Source organism: Typopeltis vanoorti, chromosome 14 (assembly GCF_054136105.1).
Source record: "Typopeltis vanoorti isolate ZY-2024b chromosome 14, IOZ_Tvanoo_1.0, whole genome shotgun sequence".
Taxonomy (NCBI): Eukaryota; Metazoa; Arthropoda; class Arachnida; order Uropygi; family Thelyphonidae; genus Typopeltis; species Typopeltis vanoorti.
In genome coordinates, this window is record NC_143562.1 from 57,374,187 (window position 1) to 57,397,614 (window position 23,428).

The 23,428-nt window shown below is 34.2% G+C and overlaps 1 protein-coding gene across 5 annotated transcripts in view; it reads right to left on the minus strand.

Moving 5' to 3' along the window:
• Positions 1-16,558: 16,558 nt before the first annotated feature.
• Positions 16,559-23,428, minus strand: part of LOC150099507 (transcription factor 7-like 2) — a 427,945-nt gene continuing 421,075 nt past the window's right edge. For all 5 annotated transcript variants that reach the window (XM_090403548.1, XM_090403547.1, XM_090403546.1 and 2 more), the window contains one exon: positions 16,559-18,451. In XM_090403548.1, coding sequence (XP_090259674.1) covers positions 18,052-18,451 — 400 coding nt within the window. In that variant the 3' untranslated portion in view covers positions 16,559-18,051. The remainder of the gene's footprint in view (positions 18,452-23,428) is intronic.

The following is a 23,428-nucleotide window of genomic DNA, read 5'->3' on the forward strand; positions in this document are numbered from 1 at the left end:
CTTGTAAAGAGGTAAAATGACATCCTTATCTTTACATGTCGGTGTTCATTTCAGCATTGATTTATCTTTTGCATAGTATTTTCAATCCTTGCTGCATGGCCTCTTAATTTTAACTTCCTATCTACTAACATTCTAAGATCCCTTGCCTGATCAATTTCTTCTAACATAATCTCACCAATATAACATGACATTAGATATCTAATCATGCCAAGGTGCATGACTTTACATTTACTGACATCCATTTTCCCATGCCAACAATTCCAGCCTATTCAAATCATTCTGCAAGTAGTACATATCAGCAGCATTCCTGATTACCCTATCTATCTTTGCATCATCAGCAAATAGCTGTATGTTGCCTATCAAATTCTTCCCAATGTCATTAATGTACAGAATGAATAACAGCAGACCAAAGACTGATCCTTGTGGTACACTGGTTATCTTAAATCTTGCAGACTGCCATCCCCTGTATACCACTTTGATATGTCAGTCAGCCATCCTCTTATCCATGCTAATATTCCATAATCCAATCCCATATTCTCCAATTTATGCAGCAGTCTGCTATGCTGTATTCTGTCAAAAGCCTTAGCAAAATCCAAAAGTATTATATTGTATCCATTCCCCTTGTCAAGCTCAATGGTAACATTATTATAGAGTGTAAGCAAATTGCTACAACACGAATATCCCTTAGTAAACACATGCTGTTCATTGCAAAGTAGATTCTCTGTCAATCCATTTCTGAATATGAGCTCTGACCAACTTTTCCAAAATCTTCACCATCACTCCTGAGATACTGCATGGTCGATAGTTGGATATGTTGGTCTTTGCACTACCCTATTTGCAAAGTAGAAAGCCTTCAAAGTGAAAATTTGAGGCCATATATATATATATATATATATATATATCTTTGCTGAAATTGTATGTCTGAATTTTTGCCAAAAATAGAAAATAAAATTTTGTATTGCCGGCCTGGCTGGCCAAGTGGTTAGCGTATCCGCTCTACAGCCAAAAGGCTGCAGGTTCGAATCCCGCCGTGGGCATGGATGTTTGTGATTGATTGTCTGTGGAAATACTAGTGGTGGTCGGCAGTAGATGGCATTGGTGTAGATGGAGAGTTGTGGAGTAGGTGCCCTCCCTCGATTAGTCTTTGGACTCCCTGAAGGTGCTGTGTAATAATAATAATAATAATAATAATTTGTTATACATTTTTCTTTTCCAAAATACAAAACATTTGCAATTTAAAAAATAAATTTTTGAAACTTTATGATAGGAAACAAAACTTGGTCTATACTTGCAACTCCAGATTTTTTATAGATCTGACCCTGTGTTTTAGCAGTCTACTTGCATTTCATAGTAACTAATATGTTAGATAAGGGAGAATGTATGTGAATCTCCCTTAGATAAGGGAGATTCGGCATTATATAATTGGAAGATTGACTCTCTGAATGATACCAGCAAGTTGTGTATGTTAGAGCAATGTTTTGGAAAAGAAAGGTGACCAGAAACATGGCTTGGGACTCTGTTGTTTAAATTATTGTCAATCCACACAAAATACTAAGTACTGTATCTTCAATTTTTTGCTCACAATGCAAAGCTGGAAGTAGTTCTGATGTTAATTCCCTTCAGGAAGATTTGAATGCTCTTAGCTTGGAAAAATGAGTGAGTTTGTTTTAATAATAATAAATGCAAGGTGCTGCATTTTGAAGTGCAAAGATATGTCTGTGTACTGTTTTGGTGAAATTGTGCATAATGAAGTGGATGAGATATTTCAGGTCTGTGGAGGATAATTGAAAATGGACTAAAGTTCACAGGGTGCATAGCAAATGTTGCAAAGACTAGACATCGTACTGGACTGGAGTACATGGACAACTAGGGATAAGGAGGTGATAGGAATGCTGTATAAGACACTGGTCAAACCAGACAGACTATTTGTGTTCAAACTTGGTCACCTAGTTTTGATTGTGATTTGAAAACACCAGAGTGTGTCCAGAGGCAAATGGCTAAGGTAATGTCAGGATTTTGGAATGTTGATTATGTACAGAAGTTACAGAAATGTAGATTGCAGAGTTTGGTGAATAGGAGGGAAAAAGATTATATATTAAAGACATTTAAGTTAGTGAGGCAATTTTACTGGATTAATACAGAAGTGATTATATAAGAGTGGAAGGTGAGATGGAAAGAATGAGGGGCCATCCACGGAAGTTGCGAGCAGTATATTTTTTACAGAGAATAGTGGGAGTGAAATGCATTGCCAAAATGTGTTGGCAGTGCGGAGAGTGTAAATGAAATGTTGCTAATTAAGTGGGCCCCCTCATGATAAATATGCTGACACCATATAGAGGTTTGTTAATAATAACAAGCCTCCATGGCGTCATCACCAACAACTGACCTATGGTATGAGTGCAGTCAGACTGTAATGCAGTTATCAGTAAACGAATCTCCCCATCCATTTTGAATTGGACTCATGTTCATGTAAACTATTTTCTTTTTTTATATATTATACTTGGCAAGAAATTCTATTCTTGTTTTAATCCTCTACCCAAAATGTAAGCATAAGTGTGAAGTAACTTAACCACTTCTTTCTGTATACAAGCAGAGACTAGGTGTGAAGTTATTTCATGTTTATGCTTACACTTGGGTATAGAATCAAAACAAGAACATGATTTCTTTTTAATATACATTGTAACTAAGTGGGAAAACTTTTCCCAGCTATCTCTCATCCACTCAGTTCAGTCCAAGTACACTAATCTGCTTCTCCTTTTCCTCATTTATGCTATCTACTGCTGTTCTATGGAACAGCTTTCCTCATGAAGTGTCCTCCAACAACTACAACTTCCAACTCCTCACGAAAAATGACAGATTTCTTCTTTCTCAGTCCTCACCTCACACAGCACTCATATGCTATGGATTTTTCTCAGTGGTGTAGCTAGGGTGGGGGTCTGCTCCGGCCAGCACTTTGAACCTTACCCTATGCATCGTTTTGACTTTCTGTAGCATTTTTTTTTTGTGTGTATTGAGAGGGGCAGCAAAAGCTTTAGCAACACCACTGATTTTTCTACTTCTTCTTTGTATGGATCGATATAAGAAGTATGAGTCAAATCATAACTAGCTCTCTTCTGTATTGATTTATGCAATTTTTAGGAGCACCATCCCAATTGCAAGAACAAATTCAACAGTTGGATAGATTTATGATTTGTATAGTTAAGAGTAATTCAGAATTGGATGCCAAGAAGAGAAATATCAGCTTGAATAGAGACTTTATATTGTCAGTAACAGTGGAAGAAATGGGTTCTTGTTTGTGAGAAATAAACAGAATTGAGTTCTATTAGCTCTGAAATTCACAGAGCCTTAATAAAGAATGCTTTGAAAATTAGAATTTAGGGGTATAGAACTAGAAATTTTGAATATGTGCTGTCTGTCAAATGAGAAAGAGGAGCGCAGTGTATTCTATCAAGATGTCTTAAATTCTTTTTAAGAATTTAAGACATTTAATAACTCATTCCATTTAAGAATTAATTGGAATGAGTTATTTCAGAAACAAATTATTGAAACTGTAATTATTATTATTTTTTTTTTTACAAAATATTAAACCAAGCTATCAGTTTTACTTTAGTTTTACACCTGAACAACAGATATCCTCAGAGATTCACAACTGAATTAAAGTTATTCATCAGTAAACAGAAATTTGTGGATTATAATAATAATCCACAGTTCTTACATGTCTTTAATGCCAATCACTTGCCCAAATTGGCTTTCATAACCACACTTTTAAGATGGTTAGCATTATGCCTAAATAGCGCCCCCGTAGCACAATTGGAAGAATGACAGTACATTGCGCTCGATTAGAATAGGCCTAAGTTCGATTCTCATCGCGACGGGAGGAATCTGTATCTGGACGATTTCAATCGAATGTGAGTTAGCCAATCTCATACGGAGGTAGCAGGGTTTTTTCTCCCGGAAACTCGGGTTTTTCATCCCGCATACAGACAAATCGGCCCTTCAGAACACACGCAATTTACAGACAAAAAATACTAGTTGTGGTGGAGGTGGGCGGTAGATGGCGTTGATGGAGATGATTCATAGTAGAAGTTCGATGTAGTGGTTGAGACAATTGTAGGTGTCCTCCCGTGATGAGTCTGCGGACTCCTTGGAGGTATCAGGAATAATAATATGTATTTTCGCAATTAAAAATCCCCAATAAAGGTTCTTCACATCCTGGATAGGATTCAAATATAGGTCATTCCAACCAAAGGGCTTTGCCAAAATCAGTTTAAATATGGAGCTCTGTGAAATTTGTGCATAAAGAAAAATAATCATTTTTTATCAAAGTGGAGAATAATACCAGAATTTTTAACCTCCGTTCTGAGTTGAAAGAACTGTCAAGGGCATTTTATGTAAACTATACATGTAATGCACAGCTTGCCATTTCTAATGTTAAATTCTTATTTTTTAATTTTATTAAATGATGATCAAGCAGCGATCTCAAGAATTCCACAGATGAATCTAATTAACCAATCCAGCGACTTGACAAACACCACAAACAATCATTTTGCTTTTTTTCTTTCTTTCAAATGTCTATACTAATAATTGTCTAATTTTGACAAAAACATGTTATTTATTTAATCTATCACATCCATTATCACTCTTTTCAATTTATCTTTCCATTATCTGTGACTGGAAATATTGCTATTCTCAAACTTTGAAAACTTTATTTATGACATAATTTCACCAACTTGCATTGAACTTATTCTCCTTCTGGTGTTGTTCATGGAAATATCACAACAAATTTATTTTTATTTGAAAATTATGCTGCTTTGTCCTAGAAAAAACTATTGCACAGATGTTATCTTCTACAGTGAAATTTCTAAAACTTTTGACTGTGTTAAGGTCCAACTCTTAATTCATAAACTTAAAATATTATGCATTTATTGTCAAGATAAACAAATATGGTCTTATATAAAAGAAATGTCACATCTGATATGACATTTATTTTGTATCTTAATCTTTTCAACATAAATAATTTCCTTTGTCCATGAGATGTATGTATTTCTTCTGTGTTTGGACTAATTTGTAGTTTGAGCTTAGACCTAGAACTAAGGATTGGGAGAGAATGTTCAAAAAAAGATATTATTTAGATTAGTCTATTGAAAAGGAGCTTGAATTTAAAGTGCTCAAACAACTCTGCCTGGACCCAGACATAGCCTGAGAGTTATCATAGAAGTTGGATATCCCCCCCCATCCCTATATCAACCCCCCTCATCATATACACACACTTACAGTACTAATATATTATCAGTTATAAAAGCTTTTCATGTGTCATAGCAGTTTGCTAACATGGAACCCATTTTAATTTTAAAAAAAAAAAAAAAAAAAACTCTTTTCTCCCATAATACTGCTACAGTTTAAATGAATATTGTAAGGAAAAATTCCATGCTCATAAAAAATCATTTTTCTTCTAATTTACATTGGGCAACTTAGGTAGTTAAGAAATCTTCAAAACACTAAGAGCCCATTAGCAGTGGCATAGCTAGGGGAGTGCGGAAGGGGCAGTCCGCCCCAGGAGGCACCTTGAACCTTTTTGAACTTTTGCAGTTAATCCTAAAATACAGTCTCGAGAACTCAGTTCCAAATATTGTAATACTACTGCGAATTTCCTCACAATTGCTGTAAGTGTTGCTAGTTGTGAGAGGAGTTTTCTAAATAAAATTTGATTAAGCTTTACCTACATTACTATGAAATAGACTTCGCCAATGTCATCGATTTTGCTAACAGAAAAGCAAGAAAAATAACATTTTAGAATGTTGAAATTAAAGTTTTACTTCAAAACTAAATATAGTGTTTTAATTTATTTCCTGATATGTCGTTTTGACTTTTTGTAGTATTTTTGGTGTGTATTGAGAGTGGTGGCAAACTCAGGGACTGCCCTGGGCAGCAACAGCTCTAGCTACACCACTGCCCATCAGGGAAGTTTAGAGTTTATCAATATTTGACTTTGTTTATGGACTAATTCACATACGAGGAAAAAATTTCAGTTATTGAGAGAGAGAGAAAAAAAATCTCACTCTTCATAACTGCCTCACTTAGTCTTGCATGCCAAAAGAAGCAATATAATTGCTTCTCAAGCAGCAATGGGTGGTGAAACTATTCAGGCCTGGAGATTCCTTCCAAAAACTGTGATTTTATTCTATAAACTTTTTTATTACTTTTATGAAATTTTACAAAACTTCAATCTAATCCCCTAAGAATTCATTCTGAGTATCCAGGGACTGAAAGATCATTATTCTTATAAATATTTCCATCATGCCTGAAGAGTCACCATGCAAGGCCCACAGTAACCAATATTACACAATGCCTAATATTACACTCACACTATCACCTCTGGCAAGCCAACCTACTCATTTTCCACTCTCCAAGCAAAAAAAATAAAATAAATCTAGTCCATTTTGCAAGCCACACTCTTAAACACTTCTTATTCAGTTATGCATTGAAAGATTCTTTAGCATTTACTAAAACCTTTAGTAACTTGCATGTTTCTATCATATTCCCTTCTTTTCTGCCTATTAGCTAAAAGTTGTAACCTAGAAACCTTCAGTCTGTCCTCATAGGAAGCACTCATAAACCAGTCACCATTTTGGTCAATTGCCTGTGAATCCTTGCCACTTTCACATCAGTGTGTTTCAAAAAAGACTAAGTGACCAAATCTCTGCACGGTAATCATATCAAAGCCTTATAAACAAAAATGACTTCTTTATTCATGCTTGTCAGTGTGTTTCTCAACATTCACACAATCCTTGGTGATCTGTTTCCCATGCCCCCACTATCCTTAAATCCTCAGTTTATCAGTTATTTGCAGTCCAGTTCCATTTATGTAATACACAGCCTGTAGTTTTCACATCTATCGTCAGTTTCCTAATGTTACCCTCAAGGGATGTTCGGGCTACTATTGACAACACTACATGATTAAGTTTACGTTTTTCATTGCGTATGCATATTAACTGTCCCATGCAATGAAAAATGCGCTTCAACTGCCCAGAAGATGTTGTACAGCCATTATGGACTTGTGCCTTTTGTCAAAGCCCACATTGCAGATTCCTCCCTCTTAGTGGTATCACTTGGTAGCAGATGGTGAAGAGATTGCAGCTTGTGTGGATACAGGTTTAACACACCATGAAGGAGGCAGAATATGGACATTTTCACTACGCCTGTGATTCTTGCAGCTTCCAGTGCAATGCTTGTTGATTGTACTGCTAGGGCATTCATTTGCGATACCACAATGCTGGTATGAGCTTCGGATAACACTGGTCTGCCAGTGTTAGGGTGATTTGATAAATTTCCAGTTTCCTCGAAACGTTGTATTAGAGACTATAGTGTGGCAGGAGTGATAGGACATCGACCTTTCTTCATTCTCTTCTGTGTTCGAAACTTTTGTAAAGCTTCTGCTACCGATTCCCCACTTACATAAAACAACTTCACTAACAATGCTTTATCCACCAATGTAAGCATCACAAATTTTAATAAAAATATTTAATAACAAATAATAAGCAATAACAAATTTTTCTTTTTACAAAAATAATTCTGTTAGCCCCAGTGACTAGGAATTTGCATGTATTTGCAAATGAGGCATGTGATGCAGTGCCATCTATCGGTGAAAATTTGAACTAATTTTTCTCCCTGCTTAAAAAAAAAAAAAAAAAAAACCTTGCATTTCACTTTCATGTAGACTGCAATATTCGTGCAAATATGCCGATTTTTATGAATTATTGAAATATTTTGGAACTTATGGGACACCCTATATTTAGGAGTACATCATCTGCATAAAGCAACGATTTAATATCAGTTTAACGATATTAAACTGGTATCAATGTGATCCATATAGATGATGAATAAGAATGGTGATAATGTGCATCCTTGTCGTAGTCCCATGATTTCTCGATTATTTGTCGCAAAGTGAAAATCTGATCTTGACAACCTCTATTTGGCCTGAACCCAGCTTGTTCTCCAAGTTTTTCTTGTACAATTTTTCTTAGCCTCTTTTCAAGAATGCTTGTGTAAATCTTACCGGGAACACTTAGTAGAGAAATTCTTCTGTAATTATCATTCAGTTTTATTCATTTTTTTTTAATCTATATTATCTTATATTTGTTTCCTCATCCAAGTGCATAACTTTACACTTTAACACACTGAACTGGCAACTATTATCCTTTGCTCAAACTTCTGGCCTATTTAAATTATCCTGCATGATCTCTACATCATCTTTTTTAACTATTGCATCCCAATTTAACATCACTGGCAAACCAGATATCCTCTGTTCCAAAAAAATAAAATAAATAAAAATAAAATTATCCCCAGTACCATTAATGTACAAACTGAACAGCAGCCCAAGTACAGAGCTCTGTGGCACACCACTGATCACTTGTTCTCTCTTTAATTCAACTCCATCATGTACTACTTTGATGTCTATCCATAGCCATCCTCTTATCCATGTCACCAGCTTTGTGTTCATCCCCATTAATTTCAGTTTACATAATAGAGAGCCATGTGGTATTCCTCTCAAATACCTTTGCAAAGACCAGAAATATCACAGTGTAGACATTTTCCTTGTCTGATTCTCTTTTCTTTTTTTTGTAGAATAAATCAGTAAGACAAGATCTTCCCTTCACAAGGCTGTACTATTCATCATAGAGTATCATATTCCTATATGCGCATTCTGCTCTTAAACCATCTTTTCCAATACTTTAACCACCATTCCTGAAATACTTTATGGACTAGAACTATCTTGCTCTTTCTCCACTCTGCCGAGACTAAAATTAAATAGCCTAATTCAGGGTTACAGCCATTTCTTTTGCTGTTTCCTGTAAAAAATGCGCTAATATTTCATCCAATCTCAAGGCAGTGTTCAAACTGAGATTTTTATTCTAAACAACTCCAGCACATCTACCTCTATTCTTATATCAATCACTGTAGCAAAAGAAATGGCTACTGCATCGTTATCTGCACCTGAATAATAGAAAGGTGGAGCTGAGATACTGAGTGATTTGCAAACGATCACTGAAATATTGAGCAAAAATACTCACAAAAATGATTTAGTGGTATTTCAGAAATATCTTCTGTTTCTATCATCTCTCTACTATCAATTGCAGTATAAAAAGCTGATCTGTAGGACTGCTAGTTAGTAAAATAAAGTTTCTAAAGAAGATCAGTTTACCATAAAAAAGTCAATGTGCTAAGAGTTTAGTTAAACAGAAATTAGAGATTTTAGAAAATTGTTTGCAAAAATGTTCAAATCCAACTCATTTTTGAGTTGCTATTGTTTCTTTTTCTTATGCAAAAATGTATGGTGGAAAAAATATCTGAGTAATTTCTTTATAACGTGCTAGTTTATGTAATGTGCTTTAAAAAATAGGATTCACAAATTTGTTCTTTCAAACAGCACTCATTTCCTGAGAGTCCCAACATCTAGGCAAACACTGCAAGGTAGCTCTGATAATCAACAATGATACCCAATAAACAGACATGAGAGAAGGAAATATCAATGCTGCATGCAGTGATGTAAACAGACAATGGCAAAAATTTTTTATTTGCAAGGTTCAATTAGCTTATTACTAGAAAAGAGACCGAAGATCAATAATACACTTCAGATTCAGGCAATAACTAACTAATGCATATTTGGAATTTCTGTAGAAAATGTGCCCTTCATTATGATTGTCAATACTTGCATTATTTTTTTACAGTATTCATCTTCATTTACTATGGTGAAAACCATTCACCATAGTAAAGGTATAACATCAAAATCTTGTTGATAAAACCCATACAGGTAAACTGCTTTTAGACTATAAACACTAACTACAATGGATTCTGGTTAACTGGACCCATTGGGAATAGTATAATTTGGCCAAATTAAGCAGCTGTCCCAGTTCCACGAAGTTGCACATAAAGAGTTAGAAAAGTGGTGTACATAAGACAAAATACAAGTTTAGATAAGTTTTTCGTTTATTGTGTAGCAAAATTAGTGAGAAATGCCATAAAAAATTATTTCATTTTTCTGTCTAACAATTAGCTTTAATTCAGGCAAAATATTTGCCATAAAATATTATTTCATTTTTCAATGTATTAAACATGCATGCAGTTCTTAACAGTTAATAGCATTCTAGGAATTGATCTAGTGTAGCCTATTTTTTTTTCTTTTTTTTTGACTGTAATTGTGCAAAATCAGCACATAAGAATTGCCTTTTGGCATGAAATAGTCATAATCTAGTAACAACTTGCTCGAGCTCGTAATTGTCATCTTCATTACATTCTTGTTCGTCTAATGTCCTTTGCTGCTTACTGCAATTTCCTCCACAGTTTCTTCCTCAAAATCTTCATTTTCATTATAGTACTGAAGGCTATCGTCAACAGTACAAACTCTTCATAGTTTGTAATGAGGTTTACGTTTATAGTACGCCCACAAATTTGAGACCTTTGACACTTCTGTGCATGTGAAAAGAAGGAGAATCGATTCTGATTATAGGATAATCAATCCGTCTTGTGGGATGGGTTGTTTATTACTACACGTCAGAAAATTAACTCCTCTTTTATGGTCAATTGTAGTTTTTAAAGTGATAACTATTTTGCTTGTATAACAGTTGGAAAATTTTACGTATAAAGCACATAAATTCATGTGTTGGTGACCAATTCGTACATCGCCTTATTTCTTTCTCCCCTTCAACATGAATGGACTCTTCTTGGCAGTTTGCCAGTGACAGCTCTATACTGTGGTCGGACTATAATGAGATGTAATTTTCACCATTGGCAGTATAGTATCCGGCATATTATTGAATGCTTAAAACCAGTGAGCAAAACAGTTTAATGGTCTTGTTGTTTATTCCTCATTGACTATTGGCAATAAACTGTAAAACTTGTAAAAGATTAACTTTCTTGCTGTCCTAATTAGCAATTGTCAAGAACTAGTAAAATTTTTCTTGATTTCCATTCTTATTCTATGTCCATCTCATAAGCCAATTCTTAAAAAATTCAGATGTCATCTGCACATTTTTGTAGTACCCGCATGGTAGTACTGAACTGGTAAACTTTCCATTCTAATTCCTTTAAAGTATCAAGGCCTGCCCTTTGTTCCCAATAACTATCAGCTTACACTTATTGGTTCCCAACATATTTCAACAGCATAACACTGTTACATGACCCTCAATTGCTTTCATTTATCCAAACAACATAGTGTGTTTATGATACAGAAAGACATCCAATATGGCATGTTTCATTAGCATTGTAGATGCCATTAGCACTAAATTTTTGAAGCAAAATTATGTAATTTTTATAACACTTCATGTGGTAGCATGGTAGAGATTACTGGCTGGCCGAATTACTCATAAATGGTATTGGGAACCAAATAAACAGAGCAAATTCTCATTTTGTTTTTGTTCTTATAGACTTGTCCAAATAGGATGGCTGCCCCAATTAACTGATGGATCAATTAAACAGAATCTATGGAATTTGGTAGTAAATTTCTGCTTTATTTCTTGGCAAATAATTGGTTGAGAGATTGATTTCCCTTAGTATAACAGTCCTTGTTCAGGCCCACTCAATGCAGTAGGTACAGAAATCAATGTCACAATGACCCCAACTAGGAATTCTTAATTTAATAGGATTGCTTTTGATCTTGCCTCCCCCCCCCCCCCAAGTCATTTGCTGTTTTGCATCATTTGCTATAGAAAGATCTATTTATTTTACACCTAATGAATTTTCAGTGGCATACTTGCTTATTATGGCTGTAGATATGTTCTTGGATTAACATGCTCTATTGGTTACTGGCTGAAATTTTGGTTGAGGCAGTTGAGGACATGTTTCATACTTGATAATATGTTAGTTTCACTGGTGATGGATGCCCACCTCAGTTTTGAATTTTGATTAAATTTATATGAAGTAATGTCTCTATGTAAAGTGCCAAAAAAAAAAAAAATAATAATAATACTCTAGAGGGAGGGGAGGGGGGATCTAATGAAGTCTCAAGCCAGGAGCATGGTATTCGTTACCAATTTAAAACTTATTATTCTGTTTCTAGTGAGCCATATGAACCCCCCCCCCCCAATTCATGTCTGAATTGCAAAATAAGCAATGCTGGATATAATCTGTAGCTGATTTTTGTTTTATTTTATTATATGTAAAGACTAAAGCAAAATCAACAGCAATAACATTGCAAATGACAGTGAAACAGAACAATTGGCCCTGAGTCCTGTGTGACTCACACCTACTTTTCTACAATGGTGGAAAAGAAAATGGAAGAGTCTAGGGTGCTAACAATTCTGCAGATGAAGGTAGACCATCTTTTGAAAAGATTACCCTGAATACCTGCACTCTGGCAAAGGATTCCCAAATTAATTTCCTACTTAAAGAATTAGGCAACACAAAAATGGACATTCTGGCAATAAATAAACAAAAGAACTAACAGCATGATGGAATGACAGCTCACTAATCTTCCTTGGCCCAGCAACCAACAATGCAAAACAAGGCAGAGTTGGATTCACTCTAAGGAAAACACTAACAAAGAAAATCATTTCATGTAACAAAGAGTTGGCACTCTGATGGTGGATCTTAGAAGAAAGGCTACCCTTAAATTATCACATTATGCTCCTATATTAGCCTCAAGTGATAACGAGATAAATGAATTCTACAAGTATCTTGAGGAGCCACTACTGCAAAAATCCACGTACACTTTTGTATGTGGCGACTTTAATGCTAAAATTGGGAAGAACAGAAATCAAGAAACCTTCATCGGTCCCTTTGGACTAGGTAACAAAAATGAAAGAGGAGAGAAACTTCTAGAATTGCAAAAGCAGAAAAATTTTTCATCATGAATACCTTCTTTGGCATATGACAAGGTGCCAAGAGAGAAGCTATTCAATACGCTGCAGTTATATGGTGTCAATGGGGCATTATATCAAGCAATACTTAGTCTTTATTTGAGTTGTAAGTCAGCAGTTAGAATTGAAGGAAGTACAGGAAGATGGTTTAATGTTAAATCTGGTGTGAGACAAGGATGTACATTATCCCCTCTGTTATTCATTATCTATATGGATCACATTATGAAGGAATGTGGTATTAAACCTGATATCAAAATTGGAGATGTTAATGTCAGCTCTTTGCTTTATGCAGATGATGTTATACTTCTAAATAAATCCGCTACAAGTCTGCAAGATTCTCTGACTAAATTGAATAGCTGTTGTAATAGATATGGTATGAAGGTCAGCAATAAAAAGACAAAGACAATGAAAATAGGCAGAATCATTGAAAATGTCAACTGTGTTGTGAATGGAGAACCTGTGGAACAAGTAAAACATTTCAGCTACTTAGGCATGATTTTTACTGAAGATGGTAAATTAAATATAGAAATAGACAACAGAATTAACAAAGCTGGTATGGTGGGAAGTCAATTGAATAAATTCATATGGAATAAGAAAGAAATTAGTCGGAACACTAAATTAGCTGTATACAAGACAGTGTTCAAACCAGTTTTAACTTATGGATCTGAGAGTTGGGTCAGAAGTAAAACACTTGACCAAAGACTAGAGACCGCAGATATGAGAGTCCTGAGAAAGATTAGAGGCGTGAACAGATGGCATCAATGGCAATATCATATTAAAAATGAGGATATTAGGAAAGAACTTGACATTGTCAGCATCCAGGAATGCATTAGCAGAGCTAATCTCAGGTGGTATGGTCACTTAAATAGAATGGGAGAGGAAAGATTAGCAAAGCAAGTGTTCTCTGCCAGGTTGGCAGCAAAATGACCCAGAGGAAGACCAAGATATAGGTGGATTGATACGGATTGATAAAGATATTCTACAATAGATCACATACAAGTAGTCATCTAACTTAGCGAACGATGCAAAGAATACCAGAATTTTTATTTATCAACTTGAAAAAAAAAGCCTTCGACATCATAGAACATAACGCAGTTTAAAGGCACTACTAGAACAGGACATCAATCTAATTAAATAAATTAACACTAACAGCTCTACACAAATAACCTTATTCAACGACCCTATAACTATCACAATAAACCGAGGTGTGCGACAAGGAGTTAGCATATCACCAAACTTTTTTATTATGTACTCTGTAAAGCACTTTAAGGAAAATAGACTTAAAAGGGGGGGGGTGAACATTGATGGAGAGCTGCTCCAAATATTAATGCTTGCAGATAATATAAAATACTCATAGCTCAAGACCCTCTGCAACTTGAAACAATGCTTCAAGTGCATAATGCCTGTAATAAAATAGGACTAAAACTTCACCCTGACAAAACCAAATGGATGAGAAACAAATACTGCCAAACCTACACTATCCATATAAATAATTTCACCATAGAAAGTGTAGAATCCTACACATACCTTGGTTAAACAATAGACCTGGACAACAATCTGATATTTCTGAAGAAATATTGAAAGGAAAAAGAGCTGCATGGACCTCCTTTAACCATATCAATCCATAATCACAGATCCTAAGCTAAATATCAAAATAAGAGCTAGCACGTTCAACAGCTGTGTCCTCCCATCTTTAACCTACATGTCTGAAACTTGGAGCAGCACACTAAACCACCCAGCACGCCATTGAAAGAAGAATCTTAAAGATACGTAAAAAAAGATCACATCACAAACACAACTATCAGAAAATTAACTGGAGTAAAAGAAGTAATGACAACAAAGCACAGTGGGCAGGTCATACTGCAAGACTCAACGGCAACAGGTAGACCTACAATGTTACAAACTGGTATCCAAGAGAAAACCCAGTAGACCAACTAGATAGGAAGATTCTCTAACCAGAGTGATAGGAAACAAATAGAGAGGAATGGCTCAAGGTCACCATTACTGGAAATTTTGAGAACGGCATTCATGGAGACATCCAAAATGAAACAACAGGTGCATCAAGGTAATAAAAATTCACCCACGAATGGTTGTAAACCTATGGTATATTAGTAATAGTACATAGTGTGTTTTAAGGGTTAAATAATTTGGAAACCCTCCCGTGAAGACTACACATGCAACTTTTTTTTTGCCACTAATAAGCTGTTACTCGACTACATCTTACAAATGCATTCTGCTTCTTGCTTGAATTTTTATGTAAAGGAAATTTGCTAGGTTATTCCACAAAAACTGTTAAATTCTAATAATAGGTTAGAACAGTATTATTCCTGTATTCTTGAAAGGAAATATACATATATTGTGTGTGATAGAAATTATATGTATTAACAACTGTTTTCAGTTTGTTAAAATATCTTCTCAGCTACATGGTTACAGATTCTATATCTCCCTCTTTCTCACTGTATCCAATTCATTTAATGAAAAAATGAGATCTCTATGTAAGTAGATTATGCTGAAATAAGTACAGAGATGTTCAGTTTTAGAATGAAACATGGTGATATTCCTATTGTTGCATGTACCTATACTGCCATATAAGGCAAATAAGATATGCCCCAAAAGCAGACTGCATATCTGTATTCCACTGATGGCATTCAAATTCCACAAAGAAGAACTTGTGGAATTTGAAAGGTGTTATTATAAGATGCCAAATCAGTGGCTTATCGATTTGCGATAACTGCATTGCCCAAAATCAACTACAGGTTGATGTTGATTTTTTATTCCACAACGTAAATAACTTTGTGGAATAAATAAAAGGCAGTAGAGAATTTATTTTATTTAGGATGAAATATAAGTATTTGGAAACCAACTGTTCTTGAATGAAATGAACTGGTGTGTGTGTCATCACATGTAGCTTATACTGTTAAGGATGTGCTATACTAGTTGTTTTTCTGTTGGTGACAGTAAAAAAAAAAGCAGCTGTTCCATGGCAATGAACAATGCAGATTATACTGGAGTAGAAAATATTTGGAATGGTCTGTAGAATTTTTGAACCCCATGATATGGAATGACAAATCAAGCAACATCATTTTCTAATCAGATGGGCAAGCATATATATGGCAGATGTTTGGGGAATACTTGATATCCAAATGCCTCATTCTCCAGATGAGAAGTTTGGTAGCAGAGGTGTAATAGTCTAGTGTTTTTTTTTTTGTATAGATTCAGACGAAGTGTCTGGAAGGATAAATGCTAAGGGATATACAACCTCTGAATAATGCAGTACTCCTTGCATTGTGGTAATTTCAGAGAACGGACTTATGTCTCCTTGAACACAACAATGCACTATATGATGCTGCAGAAGTTATGGCAACATGGTTTTGAGTAAAATTATGTGGAAAACTTGACTGGCCTGCACAGTCACAGACTCAACAGAGCACTTTTAGATGAAATGGAACATAGGATTGAGGGCCAGGCCAGTGTGTCAACAAGAGTGCATGGAATAGTCATGTGAAGTAAGAATGTTCATATTATTACGAAGTGGTGAAGAGTATGTTTAGAATATAGTGCTGGTCCAATACTTATTTTGTAGTATATGTAAAACATACAATAGCATTAAAAAAAATCACAGCAATATAATTTTTTTCTTAAATCACAAATCATGAGGAGAATGGTACAAAAGTGTGAAGATGATAATTAAAATAACACATGAGAAGATTTATCGTATATTTATTTATTAACAAATGACATTTGGGACAGTAAAAAAGAAGGGAGGGGCGGGATAATGTAAAGCCAAGTAGGCAATAACAATAATGTAATGCTATTCACTCTAAAACCTGTCTATTGCAATTATTTTTGCAATTCATATCTCATACACCACAGTATATAAAATGTATGTGTCTGTGAGGCCATATAACAGTATCTGTCATTAGAGAAAACAATTTTGAGAACAACTAGTTCTCTTAAGTTTCATATTAACAATATACATAAAAGAAACTGTAGGTAACACAACAGATAATATTATAAACCACATTACCTGTCAAAATATTTGAGCAAGATTGGAGATGCCAGTTGAAGAAGCAAAACAGCAAGCAGTGCAATAAAACTTTTATACCCCTCCCCATGCAGATTAAAATATTACTCCTTTTTTCTTTGCATCTAATTTCCAACTAACTTTGATTTCAAGCAGAAATACAAGAATGAAACTGTACTTCAATTCTCACATAGTTCCTTATATGTGAGAAGCTGTGCAAACTAACTAGAAGGAAAAGGGATTATGCACTGAGCATCAGGTGTAGGGATCTTTTCCTTCTAGCTAGTCAGTATCTTCCTGTTGCATGGATTGCCATTTTGCAGTTTGGGAATGCTGAGTCTTGGCACCATTCATGGAAATCAACAAAGATATAGGGAATATAATAAACACATGCAAATATTAAATTCCAACTTCCTAAATAATAAATCTGAAAGTCTTTTTATTCTTGTTGTTTTTTAAATAAAAGCAGTTCTATTCATATCTACCATAGACTAATCCATCTTGGCAATGTTTTACACTGAAGCTTTAACAAAATGTCAATAAGTATAAGAAAAATTAGAATTTTTTTTTTTGATAAATGGCAGTGTTTAAGACCATACTTTCATATATTAACTGTTTGGCTTTCAGCATTCTACACCTGGCACATGTTTAAGGAAGAGGCTTCTACTTAATTTTAAGTAGAACACTTTATCACATTTTTTGAACAAAAGCAACTCAGATTTAAATTACAGTAACAGACAAGGATAGCTACTGATAAAAAAAATGAAAAAAAAAAATGAAATGCTCTTATTACAACAAATACAGTCAACTTTTAACGAATATTTTGTGTAGTCTCCTGGCATTTGAATCACTTCATAAAAAGAACTATTTGTACCTGCTTCTTTCCTCCAGAAAAGTTCTACGTTGTAATAAGGAGCGGGTATAAACTTGGCTTCATGAAAGGGCTCACACAGACACAAAACTAAAAATGTAATCAATGATTGTCATGACCACTTTTTAATAGGTGTTGGTATGTTTACTATACACATCTTCGGCATTTTCAAGACAACAGCACCCTACGAGGAACAACACAGATGATCAACTATGAGGCAACAGAAGTCAATGTTGAACAATGGTGTCACAGTGAATATCTACATCAACAGTATTTTGTGGCTCATTCAGAGTACTTTATTATTATGTCACAGTCAGTAGTGGAGGTGCAGCTGCTGTGGATGAGTCTGTTGAGGGTGGTGTGGGAAGCTGAGGGATAGTTATGGAAGCCTGATCTGGATCAGAAGTCTCTGAGCTACAGTGTGACTGGCTCAAGTGTTGGATGCTCAACGGATGATGGGGTGGACTTCTTGTATGCATTCCATTTTCAGAAGGTTGACTGTCTATAGTATTAGGAACTGGAGGGCTGGAAAGACTCAGTTCAGAAGAAACATTAAGATTGTCTGTGTCACTATCATCTGCACTTTTGGAATCAGGAGTAGGGACTTCTAGACTTCCAACACTACCCACGCTTCCCAGGTTATCTTCACTCTCCCCAGCATTATCTGATCCACTAACATAGCGAATGCACTTTTTCTTCCTCCTAAGAAGCAACAAAAAAAAAATTAGCATATAACAGGTGACTTGATATTCAAAGCAACTGAGAATAATCAGTTAATTCTTTTTAGAATACATATTGACTTCTAGTCAGTCTTTCGTTTCTTAAAAATGCACAGTAAAATTCTCTGCATTAACTTGTTTCTTCCCTGTACACCCACAGAACTAATATATAATGGATTTTACCATCTTTCATGAGTGAGATGCACATAGGAAAAACACCCCTCAAGAGTAAATATTAGGAAATTATATTGATGCTTTTTTTTCTTCACACAATTAAACAAATCAAATCACAATCCCTTGCAATTTACAAAACAAATTAAATTCTTTTCATTCATGGCATAATTTACTGTAAGATAAATACCTACTCTGGAAAAGATGTATCATAATCCTTATACTAATCCATTGGGATTGAAATATTAAGTCTTCAAATTGTGAATTTTCTCAGTGTTTCTTGTTGCAGGGGAATAAAACATGCCAATTTTATCTCTATTTGTTTGCTATAGTGAATTTCTTTTAGTATAGCACTGATGCTATCAGGCTTTGTTCAGGCAAAATTGAAAATGCAAAGATCAATTTGCTTTAAGACAAAAATATCAAGAAAGCCATTCAAGGGAAAAGCTGTTCAAGATATCAGGACTAAGTTCTAATATAACTGAGCAGTTAAAACTGAAGAATATAAGGAAGGTGGTTTGATATACAGTCAGGTATAAGGTGGGATTGTTGTACATTACATTCACTTATTTAAAATTTGTATGGACCAAATTATTATGCCTGCTGTTAAGCTTAACTGTTTACTCTTTATGAATGATATCAGATCCTACATAAATCCATAAAAAAAATATTAAATTATGAAAATAGGCAGGAAAACAGAAATTATGGGATGCATTCTCAAATGCAAACACACAGAGCAAGTAAAATATTTCATTAAAGTGAAGAAGATTAATATGAAATAAACAAGACATCTGGAGGATCAGACCAATACAATTTATGGAACAAGGCCTGAATAATAATAAGAGAGAAATCTGCCTAAACAACTCCAAGTTCACATTACACAAAATGGTGATAAAATCAATATTATCTGAGAGGAGTTCATATATAAAATGGTTGATGAAAGACTGGAAACCACTGATAGTTCCAAAGAAAATCAGGGAACTGAACATTGTCATCATTTGCATTTAAAAGTGAAGATATTAGGCAACTTATATTATCAGTATTCAAAAATGTGAAAACAGAGCTAATTTAAAATACAATTATTTAGAAAGAATGAGAAATGACAGATTTGCAACAAGGGATAAAAATGTCTAAAGGAAATGGTAAGAGAACAAACTAGAAGACCAAGAGATACATGAACTGATACAGTTAGTGCCTTAGAAGGCAAAAAATGTATGTAAGAACTAAATGCATTAGGGATCTACAAATTAACAGAGCACTTTGGAATAAAATGTTGACAGGAAACCAAAGATGAAATTCTCTGTTGAAATTATTATAACATCCTGTATATCACACTTGACAATACATTCCAGGAAATGATAATTTAATTTATTTATGATGTATGTAAATATATACTGAAATGAGATTTTTTCCTCTTCAAGTCTTGGTTGATTATTAAATATTAATACCATTTTTGTGAATAGATTTATTAAGCTCTTAAATTTTAAAATTTGTTCAAAATAAATAATTAAATATATTATCTGCATATCTTCTTCTTGAGTATTCTGCAATTGAGCAGGTTCTTCTCTTAGTAGCAAAAAACTTTTTTTCCACTCTCTTCTGTTCTACGCCTTCTCTTTCAAGGTTGTGTATCTGTTTCCATTCAGCATGTCATCTAGCATTGTTTTCCTTACTCTTCCTCTGGGTCTTTTTCCGTCTTTTTTTCCTTCAATGGCATCTCTGATGATTCCATTCCCTCTCAGAATATATCCGATCCAGTTTCCCTTTCTTCTTTTTATCCTCCTTAACAGACTTCTTTCTTCTTCTATTCTTTTTAAGACCTCTTCATTAGTTATTTTATCTGTCCATTTTTTTTCCCATCCTTCTCCAAATCCACATCTCAAAGCTTTCCAAAATCTTAATTTCTTCTTTCTTCAATGTTCAAGTTTCAGCTGCATAGAGGGCAACACTCCATGCATAACATTTTATTAGTCTTTTCTTTGGGTTTCTATCCATTTTACTTCTGAATAAATTCCATTTTCTATTAAAGGCATCTCTTCCCATTGCTATTCTTGCTTTTATGTCACTTTTACATCTTCCATCACTGCTAATAACACTTCCTAGATATTTAAATGTCTTTACTTGATTCAATTTTTCCCCATTTATTCTGATATCCATATTTGCCTCTTTTCTTGCTATTTTCATTACCTTTGTTTTTCTTATGTTAATTTTCATTCTAAAATTGATACAGGATTCCAGTAATCTGTTCAACAGATGTTGTAGTCCTGTTTCAGTATTTGATAATAATGCCTTGTCATCTGCATATCTTATTGCAAAAATACGTCTACCTCCAATCTTTATTCCTCCTTCCAAATTCTCCAGTGCTTCTTTTAACATTGCTTCAGAATACATGTTAAATAAAATTGGTGACAGAGAACAGCCTTGTCTTATTCCTCATCCAATGATACCTGGTTCTGTTGTACCATATATATCTCTCACCATGGCAGTTTGTCCCATATATAGTGAAATAATTAGCCTTCTGTCTTTCCAATCTATACCAATCTTTTCCATTACTTCCACCATCTTATCCCATTTTACAAAGTTAAAAGCTTTTCCAAAATCTATATAACAGATATTAACTTTTTTATTCACTTACAGACTTCTTTCACTTACTATTCTTAACAGTTCAATCACATCCTGAAACCAAACTAATCTTCTCCAAGAAATTCTTCCACCTTAGATGCAATTCTTCGTGTTAAGATTCTCATAAGTATTTTTGATGTATGGGAAATGAGGCTTATTGTTCTAAAATCCTTGCAGTTCACTGCATTACTTTTCTTTGATATAGGTATAAATATTAAGGTCATAAAATCTTGTGGTAATTCTTCTTTGTTATAAATTAAATTTATTATTTTGGTTATTTCTTCAGTTCCTTTCTTCTGAAGTTGTTTCACGAATTCTGCGGGTATTTCATCTATTTCTTCTGCCTTTCCACATTTTAGTTCTTTAATGGCCATTTCTACTTCTGTCTTCAAAATCTCTGGGCCTAGATAATCTTCATTTACCTTCTTTATATCTTCTAATGGCAACTCATTTGGTCTATTTTCCTTGTCATATAGATCTTCAATGTATTCCTTCCATCTCATTAGGATTTTATCTTCAGTTATGATTTCTCCATTCTTATTTTCTATGCCTCTAGCTCGAATTCCATTTCTCTTGTGATTCATGCTTCTTGCTTTTTCATACAAAAGATCATACCTTCCCACTCTCTCATAATTTTCCATTTCTTCACATTGTATTTTAAGCCAATCTTCTCTACTTCTTTCTGCTTCCCTTCTCAATTTATCATTCAGGGTCCTATATATCTGCATATATAGGATATTTATTGTTCCAAAAAATAATTGAAAACTGTTCTGGATACTTGCAAATGTCAACCCTGCGTAACAAATTCCATTCTGGAAACTTTCCACTTAACAGTCAATCGTCAAGCACTCTCACCAGTGTCATATTGAAAGAGACACTGGTGAGAGTGCTTCTCCTCAATATTTTTTTGTGCTTGATGTCATAAAGGATTTTATTCTCATTAGTAATTATAATTGATTTCTAAAACTAGTGAAATGGTGACAAAACTGAATGTCTCTCATAAGAAGATGTAAACATATTTCAGAAATTCTGACCTTATGCAAAGCATATTTAGAACAAATTATGACTTATATAAATGAATTCCTTACGTAAACATAAAAATGATTGGGTTACAGTCACATGGCAGGGCATGAAAGAAGTAGATCACTTTGAACCATGAACAATCAAAACTGAATTGATAAATGCAGTCTAGTAAAGTGATGAATAGAACATCAGTTTTGCTGACAACAGAAATAAGTGTTCTTCAGGGGTGACTCGTGCATAGACACTGCAGAACTGCAGCACCCCCAATTTTTCTCGATATATAAATATATTTATTTATATTTGCTTGTAATATTTAATTTTATCATCCACAATCCTATACAATTCTCATATTTTGTATAAAAAATAATAAAAATCCATCTTGTAGCACTTAGGAGGGCAAAGGATGCTAGCAGCACTGTGTTTACCACAGTGTCATATTGCTACGCACGCAAGCATATGCATGTCATAGTGAGATGTGAGCTATTAGCGTAATGCGGCACTGTCCATCGTGCAATTCCACTGTTGTTTATATGCAGATTGCACCAGTAGTAGAGTGTTCATAGTGCTTATCTTGTTTACTCCGTCTCTTTAAATATTTGGACATTACAATTAAAGACATAACATTTGTTATAGTTTTATTTTACAACATTATTGGGATTATGATAATGGATTTTATTTTTAAGTAATTTTAATTATACCAAACTGTATAATTTTATCGATAATAAACAATATTTTTTCATGTTTAATTTTTTTTAAATTTTTCCATAATTTTCGAAAGGTATGTATATTGCAGCACCCCCACGATTTTAAGCCATGAGCCGCCACTGGTTTCTTATTTGTGACAATACATATTTAACAATAAAAATTAGGAAGGAGGAGGATAGGAATTTATAATTGCTAGATACGCACTCAGTGTGTTCACACTTCTTCAAATAGGGAACTGCAACTCTGATGCATAATACATGGAAATCATAGATGGTAATAAGAATTATATCAACCAAAAAATTTTATTCAACTGAAAGTTTAGATTTTTTTTTTTAACTTTTTTTATTTTAACATGACAGAATTGGGGAGAGAAGGATATAATGGTCAGAATAATTTTAGATCATTAAAATTAAGAAATCAAATTCTACTAAAGTAAGTT